The sequence below is a fragment of the Labrus mixtus genome, chromosome 17 (genome assembly GCF_963584025.1).
Source record: "Labrus mixtus chromosome 17, fLabMix1.1, whole genome shotgun sequence".
In the NCBI taxonomy this organism is placed as follows: Eukaryota; Metazoa; Chordata; class Actinopteri; order Labriformes; family Labridae; genus Labrus; species Labrus mixtus.
Genome location: NC_083628.1, coordinates 25,257,564 through 25,271,612, shown reverse-complemented (window position 1 = coordinate 25,271,612; position 14,049 = coordinate 25,257,564). Strand labels below are relative to the sequence as shown.

Here is a 14,049-nt window from a genome sequence, read left to right as displayed (position 1 = left end):
CAAAGGTGGCTGCAAAGGACACAGAGATTGGAACATGGAGTGACTGGAGTGTGGCTGTCCATGCTACACCCTGGATTGAAGATCCTCTGCCAATCACTTCAACAACTGAAGTGGACTTTCCTACTGGTAGGTCAAAGCCTCAATTAAAGTCTGTACTTTTTATTTTTGCCTAAGGGTTGCTATTAAAGTTGGTGAGTTAGCCCAGCTACATATTTTTAGAGCCTAAAATAAATGCAAAGAAAGTTATTACTCTTGGAATCAGAACTGTCAGAGCTGAACATTCAGATTTCTGGAAACAGCATTCAATCCTCACTGCCAATGTTACAAAGAACTTTTTCTTTTTTTTTTAGTTGGACTCTCTGGGATAAAGTTCTTTTTTAATGCATATGAGATACTGTATCTACTTACAAAATCACCCTGCTTCAGTCAAAAAATATTGGGAAAAAAAGTCTGACAGACAGATTTGCCCTCCGTTCACATTGCAAAATTATGATAAAAATAAAAATACAACGAGGTATGGTGAAACAAAAACATGAGGCAACAGCCTTTCTTACAGATCTGCTGGGCTGTATTTTCAGAACAGCGGTGCTGTTAGCTAAGTGCTAGCATTCTAAAAAATGACAATGCTAAAATGCTCATGCTAAGCAGGTGATATTTGAAACAGGTTGACCATTTTACTTTAGTGGGCTTGAATTTAAAAAACTAAATTGCAAATGAGTGCTGAAGACAAAATCTTTTACAGGTTTTTGGTCATAGATGTTGAAAAATCTGCACATATATATTGATGGTGGTTCTAGATGAATGTTCAAATGTGCATGACTAGATGTGATATATGGAGGAGATAATGTAGTGAACAATATTTAACAAAATCCCCGGCTGATGACATCATCAGAGTCAGCAGAATTGATCATTTTGCTTTATACATGTTCGTACAAAAGGGAGATAATTTAATGCTGACTCAAGTGAAATGTTTTTCCATCCCAGGAGCCAAACTTGATGCTGAAAAGTTGAAGTTAGAAGTTAGAAGTAACCTATCATTTTTAATGTGTATTTAATGACAATCCCTCACGTCCCCAAACCTGCAAGTTAATCCGTTCAAAGAGGTCAAGATGAAGCTGGATTGACAAAAGGCTGTAATAGTGGGACTTTATGTATCAATTCTTTAATGCTGGTTGGTTTTTGTCAGTCCCAATGTCCATCAGCTGGAAAAATAACTGTGATGATAATATAGTATTCCTATAATGTTTTTACCATTGTTCATTGTGCCTGCGGCTGTCACACAGTAAATTTCCTGAACCACTTAGGTATGAAATTAAGTTTAGTTAATAACTTTCTTTATCATTAAATTGAGTACACTGTAAGCGTTTGATAGCCTTGAACTTTTATCACAGCTTGAGCAATAAGATCCAGCAGCCTCAAGACAAATCGTCTCACATCAACCTGAGCGCCTGAACATCGCCTCAGGGAAAAACATCTTTTTAAAAACGCTCACGTCTCTCCTACAACCTCAGATTGGCTCACTTACACTGCAACAACACCTACGTTTTCTACCATTTTGTATGCATGAGAAATGGTAATCTTACTTAAATTCATTGTAGATTGTTATATTTTCAGTGTTTCCTGAGACACACCACACTCACACACATTCACACACACTCACACACTCATGCACACACTCACACACACTCACACACTCATGCACAAGCATACACTCACAACCACACAAACACAAAAGCTATCTCTGGGAGTTATCTAGTTGGCACCCCTTCAGCATGTGGCAGAGATCAAGGGCGCCTCGGTTGTCAAATCGAAATCTCTCAACGCACTGATGATCTCTGAAAAATAAGACATCCATTCCAAGCCTGAACACTCTTCTGTGCATGTCTCTCTGACCACTCTGGAATAGTAAACCCCGAATGGAAGGACATACTTTGAATAAATAAACACTGAAAATAGACTGACACTTTTTAAAGTCAATTCCACTCATTTGCACTTTCTAAATTGCAATCCTGCTGTGATCTTGCAAATGTGGGAGTGTTCATGCACAGCATCAGCAGCTTCATATATCAGGCTGATGAATACTTTGGGATAATATTTGAAACAGTAGGAAGTATTTTACTGAAAAATACTGTTTATGAAGATTCAGTTCATGAACAACATTGGATTTAACTTTAAGGTCTGTGTAATGATTTTAGGATTGCTGTTAGCTCTACTCTTCCATGAGCCAATCTAACAGTGAAATAATGTGACCTCACCCTAAGTACACTTCTTCATCAAAAAGCAGAGACCTTCAAGTAGTAGAAGTTAGAAAAACTAGATGGCTTTCTCCATTTTGTGAAGAGGTCAAACCTTTTAGAAGATCAGAATCTTAAAATGTCTCACACGTTCTCATTGATGCAGCTCTTGTCTGTAATATGTATTTTGCTAGGGAAGAGACAAATCATCTGTGGAGAAATAATTCTTAGGTCAAATATCAGTTTGACCACTTCTTGTCAGACTTCAAGATCTGTCCAAATGTTTTAAATCCCTTCTGGCTTGCTATTGACAGAGTACAGCCCCAAATCTAAGACATGACTTCAAAATGGAGACAGTCCACAGTTTGATTTCTTTTCATGTTCAGAGTGGATCTTCTTTACATTTTATTTACATCTATTCTACATGGTATTATTGTAGGCCATCTCATGAAACACTTTGTTACTCAGGCATCCAAGTGGATCTGGTGTCCAAATTGTCAATTGATTAATGAAAAGGAAGCCTTAAAATGAATCTAAACATTTTGTTGATGAATGTTTAACATGTAATAATTGGTCATATACAGAAGAGCAGATTAACAACAAACAAGTTGCCTTTTTGAAAATTCAGAATTTACAAACTTCTTTTGGCCTTTTCTTTGGATTTTGCCTAAAATGCTAAATAAAGGCTGACATCACCCTTTAACTAAATGTTGTTGTACTTGTACATCCACTGATCAGAGATGAAAAAACATCTTGCCTCTATTTGTTTCTACATTCCTGTGTTTTTACAATCCTCTCCTAACATCAGACCTCTATCTAAGTGTGAAATGTGATCACTGCATGTCCACAAACTGAAAGTAACTTGAGTATGGGCTGTTTTTTTAAATCAACTATGCGACACCACTTCACATCAGATAGCTTGATAGGAGGCAAAGATGGAAAAAACTCATTCAAAATCATAACTTACTTAAAATCTGAACCTCATTTGAGATCCTCTGTAGACCTGTCCTCCTTTGTCTTTTTACCTGATCACTGATGTGTCTTAACTGTTTTTAAGGTACAACAGTGACTCCTCTGTGTCAGAAGGAGTACTGCACACATGATAAGCACAGTGAAATAATTCATGCATGCTGAGAAACATACAACACACGCTAAACAGCTCACACAGAACATGAAGGCTGCTTTACAATTTCCTCACACACACACACACACACACACACACACACACACACACATACACACAAACGAGTGAAACACGCTATCACTGAGTCAGTACCCATTGTATTTTTCTTGTTCTCAGGAAAAGAACAGGAGGTTATTGTGATTCTCCTCATGCATCCTCTCGATCCAGCTGCGGCTTCTCCCCTTCCCTTCCCTCTCTGCTTGTCCTGTTCTGTCCTTCCATCTCATTCTCTCTTTAACCCGCAGGTCTCTCTTTCACCTTTTCAGTCTCTGTCCTTTCCATTTCCTCTGACTTCTCTCTCTATTGATCCATCACTCTTTCTCTTACTCTAACTTTGTCACCTCGCCCTTTGTATCTATCTCTTTTCTGGCCTATACAGATGTACAACTGTTTTGTTGTTAGTATCAGTTTTCAGGGACTTTGGGGTTTACTGCACTAACCATTACTGAGAACACAGTTTGTCAGTGTGATTTTGTCAACCTGATCCAGACAGATGAGGAGAAGAGGAAGAAACAATGGGGAAAAAAAGCAATTTTGTTGGTGCATTTTCAATGTAATGCAAACAATCTTTTGAAAATTGTTTGAAAAATAAAATGTCTAAAAAATGGATTTCTTAGTCGAGGTGAAAAAGTCGTATACTGAAAGTTATTTTGGGGCCTTTTTGCCTTTATGAGATAGGAGAGCTGAAGAGAGACAGGAAATGTTTTGAGGAGAGAGAGGGGGATGACATGCAGCATAGGACCATAGCCCCTGCTACAAGGGCTGTACCACATAACTGATAGACTATTGGCGCTCCCACAGAGATGTACATTTAAGACACTCATGTCATAGTTAACAAGGAATCCTTGTTGTATACAAATGTTACATGCAACCTCTTTACCAGGAAGTCTAATCCTTAAGGATAAATAGAGCCGCGATATCAGCAGATAACTCTCACATTATTTGTTCATGGCCAAACATCTGCTCTAGTTCTTTGTTTGAATATCTGGTGCTCCATTTACTTTGTAATGATCTGCCCCTTAAATATGTTTTGCTTAAAAGCTAGTTGATTGAAACATACAGGCTTTCGAATTAGATGGAAAAATACAAATCAATGAAGATATATTTTAGTTTGCACTCAACAAATAAAACAATTATATGTGAGGCAGAATCACGTCAGCAGAGAATCAGGGAACATAACTGATTTCTTGGATCTGGCTGATAAACACAAACAGTCCAGTCAGGGCCAACTTCTTCCACCTGACCAGCTTGTTAACATCACCACAGGGACCGATATTCCCCGGTCACTCAGCCGAATAGGAAATTAACAGACTTCCTGTGACTTATTGATTGTGTGGCTAACAGTCCTTTAACACAGGTACACATTCTTTATTTTCTCCTGTCATCCTGCCACATCGCCTCTTCCTCATCTTTCCTGTTAATTTGTTTTCTCTGTTCATATATCAGTAACAGCAGTTCGCCTATACCCAAAGGAGATGAACAAAAATAGTTGCTGTTTGTAGTTCAATGTCTGTTCTGTGTCCTGGCATCAACAACCTCATTTCACATCAAGTGGATAACACAGTGACAGACGGACGACTGTTCGAAATCCCATCCTCAGTGATAGGACTATCGCTTAGCAACCACATTCCAGGAAGTAAAAAGTAGATCAGTTGAGGCTTTAAAAAGTTGCCACCACCCCAAATGTTGCAATCATCAAAGATATAAGTATCGGCCTCACCCACTTTGTGAGACAGAAAGTGGATACTGTCTAGCACCAAACTAGATATCACTTCTTATATTCTCCATGTCTACAACTATTTATAAGTGCTAAGTGGCTCGTTCAGGTCACCGTCTCTGCTGAGCTGTGTTAAAGGTCCTGCCTCTGCTGCGTGGTGGATCTGATCCATCGGGTGTTATTTTTTCATTAAGACGTGGAGTGTTGAATTGTTGGTGATATTTTAGACATTTAGGGTTTTAAATTAAAGTCATTATATCTCCATAAAAAGTTTGAGGTGCGGGGCGCTGATGGACTAGCAGTTAGGTCTTGCTCCATGTACGGAGTCCTCCAAGCAGGTGGCCTAGATTCAATTCAGACTCTTAGCTCCTTTCCTGCATATTATTCCCCGCTCTCTCCTCGATTTCATTATCTATCCGTTGTACCCTCAAATGAAGGCAATTAAAAACCAAATTACATTTTAGTAGGGTAGTAGTATTTTGTTATATCTGATTAGAATTTAAAAATTTTTTTTCAGAAAAAGTTAAATCCTACTCTTTATACATAAAAGTGCAAGGACATAATCTGACAATGACTCTAAATCAGACATCTATTTTGCATTTAGTTAGCAAGCACTGTCAGCTGCAGACTGAATCTTAGTTTTACATTTTATAGACCTTCTTCAATGCATCCATTATGTAAAATCAGCTCATGTTTTTTATTCTTTGGGTACATTACGATAAATATTTGCCATCCTGTGCTTTTTTTTAAATTTCTTGACCTGTGAACTTCTGCTCTACGTCTTTTACAGTCCTGTCATTTGATGCATGTTTATAAAACACCTACAGTATATTTAATTTATTCAACAGCTTAATATTTATCTGTGCTTTGAAACTTGAAAATTGAATTTTTAGTAGTGTAGTAGCTCCTCTAGCTTTCCTGTGCTTTTGAGATGTTGTCTTTGAATGACAATGACGGCAACAACATGTCTTAAATTTAAGCTTCAGAACTTACATTCAATTAAAATATCCTAAAGCCTCCAAAAGAAGAACAAATGAACAGGCAGGGGAGTTGAAGTTCAAGTCATTCAGTGGATTGAATTGTATTACTTCCCCTTCCCCTTCCTCTTGTGCATATTTTTTCCAGATATCCAAATGTTTTAGATTTCCCCTCACTTCTCCCTCTGCATGCTCTTCTCCTTTCCCGTTCCTTAACATGATTTTCTTCGCTGCTCTCGTTTCTATCACTCCTCTTTCCTCCTGACATCATTGTCTTGTCATCATTGGGGCGGCTGTGGCTCAATTGGTAGAGTCGTCACCTCTCAACCGGAAGGTTCGATCCCCAGCTGGCCAAATGTCCAATGTGTCCTTGGGCACCCGCTGCTTCAGTGGTGGTGTATGAATGGGATTAGTTACTTCTGATGGATGATACCACATAGAAATCACTACCATCAGTGTGTGAATGTGTGTGAATGTGTAGGTGTGACAGGTGGTGTAAAAGAGCTTTGAGTAGTTGGAAGACTAGAAAAGCGCTATATAAGCTCAAGTCCATTTACCATCTTGTCACCCCGTCTTTACTCGTCCCCCAACTAGCTTGTAACATGAACATGGCATCCAATAACTGTCTCTTGTCATCACCATCACATTATTCCTGCATAATTTTTATTTTCTCCACCTCTCCAAAGCAAAATGTTTTGGGTTTTTTTCTGCAGGAGGGATGTGTTGCACTTGAGATGCTGATCAAGTTAAACGTGTTGTAGTTCTCCCTCTCTCTCTCTCTCTCTCTCTCTCTAGCTATTTCACACCTGGCTGCTTTCTCCTAATATCTCCCCACTCCCAACACTGTGCTGCAGTGCAGTCATTAATTGAAAGGAGAGGGAAATCATATTCTCACTCCAGTTATAGAAGAAAAAAAAAATCCAGTTGCTTGTCGACTAAGCTGAATACAGTGTGCACAAGTTAATATCTACCGCGCTGCCTGCAGCTGTAGCAATAGCCCCGTTTTATAAAACATTAAACTGTGATATTTTTATTTGTCAGGCATGTTAAACCACACTGAAGAACTAGAAACAGCATAAGGAAGAGCACATTGTAATTTTCAGCATATTTATGTTAGCCGCAAGCTTTGTGGAGCCAACCTCATAAACTTGAACATGATTGTATCCACAGAATATGAATGAGAGTAGAACGTTTTTACTCTTTCTTTAATTTTATCTGCACTTGAAAAGCAGTTCTATCCAAAAGTCTCACCGTATAAAAAAGGGAAATATTTAATTTATTTTTGGATAAAGTTTCAGGTCTGTTGGGTCTACACACTAAGTCAAGTCTCAAGACAAAAGAGTGTTAGCTAGACCCCAACTCATCCTTAATTTCTTTAATGATAAATGTTTTTATATGTTTTCTGCTCTAACGAGTCAAAATTCAAGAATGAATGTTTTTGCTTCTAGGGTCAGTTTTTGTGAAGTCTTCATTATGCCATGTTTTTGTGCAGTGCAATACATGCATAAATCAGTCTAAAGTAATGATTGTGACTTACATTAGACTATGACAATGTTAAAAAATAATGTTCTAAGTTTTTATTATCAGTCAAAATGATGGGTATATTCTAAAAGTTTGAGGATTTTTATCGACTGTCACAATTCATATTTTGACTCAACCTCTCTCCATACGGTTTCTGGATCTCTACCTCCTCCTCACTCTTCTTTTCTTCATCTCCATGTCTTTTTGGCTCTGTCTCTTCCCCCCCGTCTGCCTACATTTCCCTGCGGCTCCAGAATGAAGAGATTTCTTTGTCCAGTTCACTTCATAACTGCCTTGATAAGTCCTGTATTGATTGTGCTTGCTGATTAGAATTGATTCCACTCTGCACTGTGTTTTCCTTTCTGCTGGGTGCTTCCTTGTATGATGAGCACTTTTCGGCGGCCATTCATCAGAGCGACATTTTGGATGCTCCATCATCCCTTAGGGACAAACGATTGTGCAACACAGCAAGAAAAAAAAACTGAAGTAAAATGTGATGCTAGGGTTCTATTCTAAAAAAAAATATGCTCAGTAAGGTTTATTGTGTTTTTTGATTGTTTTCCAGAAACAAAGACCTCCCCCATACCATCCTCCAACGCACCACAAAAAGCTGAACCTCCAGTCGGCAGAGCTGCAAGACTCCTCACATTTTTCTCCCCTTTGCTGTTAGGAATGCTGCTGCTGTTCATGTGGTGAGCAAACACGCACACTCACACACGCACACTCACAAAACACTTATAATGAGTCTACCAGCCCTCATCTTTGAATTGATTATGAGCTCAGCCATTCAGTCACATATTGGCATCCATGCATGTCTATTGATGTCAAGAGCAGGTTTAATATAACAAGAGCAACAACGATTGGGTGAGTTTGTTTTATGACCCAGCGGGGAGTCTTTCTTCATATTTCTCTGCAGAACCCCTGAAGGGTTTGGGGTAAAATCCAATTCAAAGCTGTCCCATCCCATTAATTTTATAGTTCTACAGTGTAAATCATGTTGTAAAAGTATGTGTGCTGTCGAGGAAGAAGATGTCCAACAATGAATACTGAAAAGCTAAATGTCAGAGCAAACCTGACTGCAACATGTGAAAACGGGGAATGGTTTTTGCACCTTTTTCAAGCAAAGAAGAAGCAATGACAAACAACACACACTATAAAAGCTCTTAAGCCAAATGACATTAAACATTGATATATATCCAACTAGACACCTGCTGCTCATTTTAACCACTGGAGACTGAGTGTAGCTCCTTCCTTTAGTCTGTTTCACTTTAATACACAGCATCATATCTGACTCAGCCTTCAGGACAGGATTAAAAAAACGTTGTTTCACCTTCACTAACGTCAGCTGTAGAACACGGCTTATACAGAAGTTTTTAAACTAAAGTGTCCGTAGTTGTGAATATGGAGTGGCTGGTTGTCTGTCTCTGGATTGACTGGGGGAACAGTCCTGGGTGTACCCCGCCTCTCGTCCAATGGGAGCTGGGATCAGCTCCAGCCCCCTGCAATCCCAAACGGGAAAAAGCATTGATGTTGGAATGATGGATGGATAATATGTAGATTATAGGGGACATTTTTGCAGAATAAGTACATTCCAATAAAACGTTGGGACTTTTGCAACATTAAAAGACAGAAATAATTGGAGCATCGGATGGCCTGGCGGTTGTGCCGAGCTGTGGTTCTTGTTGCAACGGCCATGGGTTCAAGTCCGACCTCCGCCCTTTGCTGCATGTCATCTCTCTCCTCCTAGTGCTTCCTGTTTCTTTTCAGCTTTCCTATCCATTAAAGGGGAAAAATAGCCCCAAAACATGTCTTAGAGTGAAGATAGATAGAAGATAGAAAGAATTGATTGTTTGATGCGATGCCTAATTTGTGCTTCTGTCTCCTTCTCCAGATGTAAATGTCGTATTCCTGAAGGGAGCGGGAGGAAGAGGAGGAGGGGGAGAGGCTATTCTTTCTATTTTGCACATGTTTCAAGGATACAGTGCATTGATCATATCTGTCCATCACGCCGTTACTCACCAAGATTACTTAGACATGAAATCAGACGATGATAATGCCATCGAGCATTTTTTGATTATTGGTGACAGAGAAATTCTTCAGAGGAACTTTTGGAAACGCCATCATCATGAACATCATGATCATCATCATCCAGAACAACAAACACAGCAGCAACAGGAGCAACAACAAGAAGCGTGTAGTGTGCAGTAAAGGCAGACTTAGAATACCCCCTGGTGGTTCTGATGGGCCACAGCAGACTTTGTTTGGCAGACAACAGTTTGGGAATCTCCTCTTCAGAAATAAGAAAATCAACTCCTGCGACGACGGAAAAAAAATCTCTCCATGACCTTTGTATTCTTTTTTTTATGATTAATTGCTAGTCTTAATTTTTGCTTTCTTCTGAATCTTAAGCACTGTACAAACAAACACACACACACACATATTAAAAGCATGTGTGTTTGTGTGTATAGTTACCGTAGCAGTCCCCATACAGCTAAATCATCATGCCAAAGACTCAACTTCACCCCCAACAAAGATTCCCAAACATTTCACTGAGCTTCCTGAACCTGAAGCCTGTGTCTGCCTTCATCGTGGGTTAAAAACCCCAGAAAGTTGTGTGAGTGAGTGCGTCTATAGTGTGTGTGTATGTGTGTGTGTGTGTGTGTGTGTGTGTGTGTGTGTGTGTGTGTGTGTGTGTGTGTGTGTGTGTGTGTGTGTGTGTGTGTGTGTGTGTGTGTGTGTGTGTGTGTGTGTGTTTGACACCTGATTGCCACCAAACTCACAAGGGATACAAATGAAACTTGGGATGGACCTGAGGAACCCTGCAGCGCCTGTTTGTGTAAAAGATTAAACAAAGAGGCCACAGAAATACTCAATCTGACTGAATCTGTCAACTTGGATGACTGAACGAAACAGACGGAGCGAGTCAAGGTTTTTTTTTTGGATATGAGGACTAACACTTTGAAGAATTCAGTAACCATAGTCTGGCTTATTTAGACAGTTAGCTTTACACTCTGCTTTCAGCAACTGGCAAGGAAGACCTGGATTGTACAAATAATAATAATAATAATAAAATGGAATTGAGACTGAACATTTATTTTCCCACACATTTGTTTTGTTTCCACTTTGGAATTAGGATGACAGAGTTGGTTATCATAAATTGATACAAGCTTTGTTGGGTTTTTCTTTTCATTCTGCTCCGTGCTGTAAAATACAATAACACAAACAGTTTGCTTTCTAAAGCCTTTAAGAAACATTTAAAAAAAAATCTTTTTGCAGTTTACATTTCAATAGCCAATATCACAAGTTAATATTATGTTATTCAAAGGAATTTTGATGTGTCTTATTGTTTTTTTTTTTATTTGATTTTATGGACAAGTAATAAAAACACATAGAGGATTTTAGTTTTTTTTTTCTCAGACATTCATAATGGCTTAATTCTCCTTGATCCTATTTTGTAAACTATGATATGTAACTTTAACATTGAACAAAAGGTTTATTATTTAATAATAATAATAATGTATGTATTAGCAGTAGAATGTCGTAACCTGTACCTGGGGTCTTTTTTATAGATGTATATACAATGACAGGTTTCAACCATTAAATGTGACCATTTCACAATGAATGATGACATGCTGGCCTCTTACTCACTTCCTCACTTCTCTTCTAAACTGCTCATCTAAATCAGTTTCTCCTCAGAAATGAAACACTACATGGAGGTTGGCTTTAGATTGGGTAGAGGACATTCATTTTTTAAAGAGACAAGGAGTCACAGGTGCAATAACTTCCCAGTGTAATAACAGTGATGACACATTGATTACTTCTCTGGTTCTGCCCTAAAACGAATCAGCTTCTTTTCTAATTATGAAAATCAATACTTGTAAGCTTGAAGGGAATGTTATCTTGGTTTTTCTTCTTGGGAAAGTATATTTACAGATCAAAATGAGCAATATTGGGCTTTTCATGGGTGACCAGAAGTGCTGATTCTATCTTTTGGGCTAAAGTGTAAGCATAATGCATCATTCTCTCTTGACTTCTTTGTTTCACTGTGACACCTAACATATATCTCCAGTGGGTATAACTACACATTCTTTTTTGTGTTGGCTCTTTTCAACTCATTTCATTATTCCTCAAACAATTATCATTATATATGTGAGATGTATAATGAAAAGCAAACATGAGCTTACTGCGTAAAACTGTTCTAAGAGTTAATTCAGTTTCTACCTTTAGGAAGAACGGATGCTGTTCTTAGGCCCTGCTGAGCTTTGAGACGAATGTTTGAACAGTGTGATGGCATGCTTACAATAAGTGACAATGTTAAGCAGATAGAATCAATACCATGTTTCAGGTTAAGCATGCTGAATTAGCTTATAAGCACAACACACACAAACAAATGGGAATATCAATAGTTTTGTAAGTACGAGGTTGAATATCAAAAAGACAGTTTTGACCTGATGATGGGTCAAAGACGTCACATTTTTTATTAAACATGAATGTCTTTGTCATAATTAACTAAACGCATTTAACAGTTGTTGCGATATTCCTGTGACAACCAACAATGTCAATTTTTAGTTGCATGCTGTGACTCAGTGGTAGACTTGGCCGACCAAAAGGTTGGGGATTGGATCCCCAGCTCCTGCAGACACATGTTCAAGTGTCCTTGTGCAAGACACACATTTCTCCCACTGCTGAGTCAGCTGACATGAGGAGGGAAAATACTTTTGAGTAGTCAGAAGACTAGAAAACATTTTACAAGCTCAAGTCCATTTTTATTTTATACACTTTATTAATCCCAAGGGAAATTACAAGTTTTCACTCTGTCTGTGAGACGTGCTCCGTGCACACAGGCCTGAAAGCACAAACTGGACCTACAGACGTGACTTATGGCCGTTCATTAATGAAGAGATGTTAGGGTAAGGTGGCTGCACAGGAATTGGAATTAGGGGTTCAGTGCCTTTCGCAAGGGCACTTCGGCAGCACTCGGGAAGTAAACTGGCCCCTATCCAAGATTCCACAAATGGTACCAGCTAGGACTTAAACCTGCAACCCTCTGGGTCCCAACCCAAGTCCATACTGCTGTCCCCTATACTGTTACTGTCTGCAACCAAATGGTAAATGGACTTGAGCTTGTATAGAGCTTTTCTAGTCTTCAAAATACTCAAAGTGCTTTTACACATCATGTCACACCTCCACATTCTCACCCTGATGGCAGAGGTTTCTATGTAAAGTGAACATCAGACGTAACTAATCACATTCATACACATGCATACACCACAGAGGAAGCAGAGGGAGCAATTCGGGATTAAGTGTCTTGCCCAAGCGGACATGTTGCTGCAGGAGCTGGGGATCGAACCCTCCTTCCGGTTGAGAGATGACGACTCTACCAACTGAACCACAGTCGCCCCAGATCATTCCAAAAGTCTTGCAGTTAGCTAAAAAAAATAATGACAGGCAGTCACCTCATGTTTCTTGCCCTGTCTGAAACTTCTGAATTGCTGCTTGAGAAGTAAGTTCAATAAAGAAAAACAGGAGAGTCAGCTCCATACTGTTCATGAATACATCAAAAACTCTGAGCTTTTTAAAAACACCAGAATCACTCCGTACTGCTCCCACCGAGGAGAAAAAAACAATGTATGCTTCAGCTCTTTAACTCGGTTCTCAGTGTGCAGGTTCATAGTTCTCTACAGAGAGATTCTTCCTGTGATGAAGACAGACCTTGTCAGTCACGCTCACTTAGTACAAAAGGAGGATGTGACAGCAGCATGAAGTCATTCTTTCTCTTTTATAGTCTTCCTGCTTGTTACCCAACACCTGCAAAACACATGGACATGCGTGTGCCTCCTGGAATTTTAATGGTCTTTGCCTAACCTGAAAGGATAATTGCTCTTTATTGGGACTTTGGTCATCGCTTATACTGCTTTGGCCATAATTTCTAAATAGCTTTGGTCTTAGATCTCTAATTGAGCCAGACACATATATTCACATTACCAAAGAGGTTTAAAACAAGCCAAATGTTGACCTTTAAACTGTGAATACTTTCAACGCAACGTTTTGGCAATGTTTGCTGTTTATTCTCTCTAACAAATAAGTTTGGTATTTAAAGCTTTGTTTAAAACCTCAAGCAGTAAACTTGATGAGTATGATGTCATTGAGCCTTGTGGAAATGAGGTCTGTCAAAACAAACAAAACGAACAAAATTCAAGCTGTGGTTAACTCTATCTCTAAACACACAGATACTGCAGGATCAGGCAACAGACATGTGTTGCCATCTAACGTGTCACATTTAAATTTGATATCAATATTCAATATCATACACTCGATGAGGAAATATGACTCAGTTACATATGTATGGTCAAGATTCCCTATTTGAATCTCTCTCTTAAATCTGTCTCACTGTCTCACACTCCTTCTCAAGCTCTC

At 38.9% G+C, this 14,049-nt stretch overlaps 1 protein-coding gene across 3 annotated transcripts in view; it reads left to right on the top strand.

Annotated features, from left to right (window-relative positions):
* The window catches only part of cntfr (ciliary neurotrophic factor receptor), a 222,296-nt gene extending 211,042 nt beyond the window's left edge, over positions 1-11,254 (top strand). For all 3 annotated transcript variants that reach the window (XM_061062200.1, XM_061062199.1, XM_061062198.1), the window contains 3 exons: positions 6-126; positions 8,198-8,324; positions 9,524-11,254. In XM_061062200.1, the coding sequence (XP_060918183.1) occupies positions 6-126; positions 8,198-8,324; position 9,524 (249 nt within the window). In that variant the 3' untranslated portion in view covers positions 9,525-11,254. The remainder of the gene's footprint in view (positions 1-5; positions 127-8,197; positions 8,325-9,523) is intronic.
* The last annotated feature ends 2,795 nt before the right edge of the window (positions 11,255-14,049 follow it).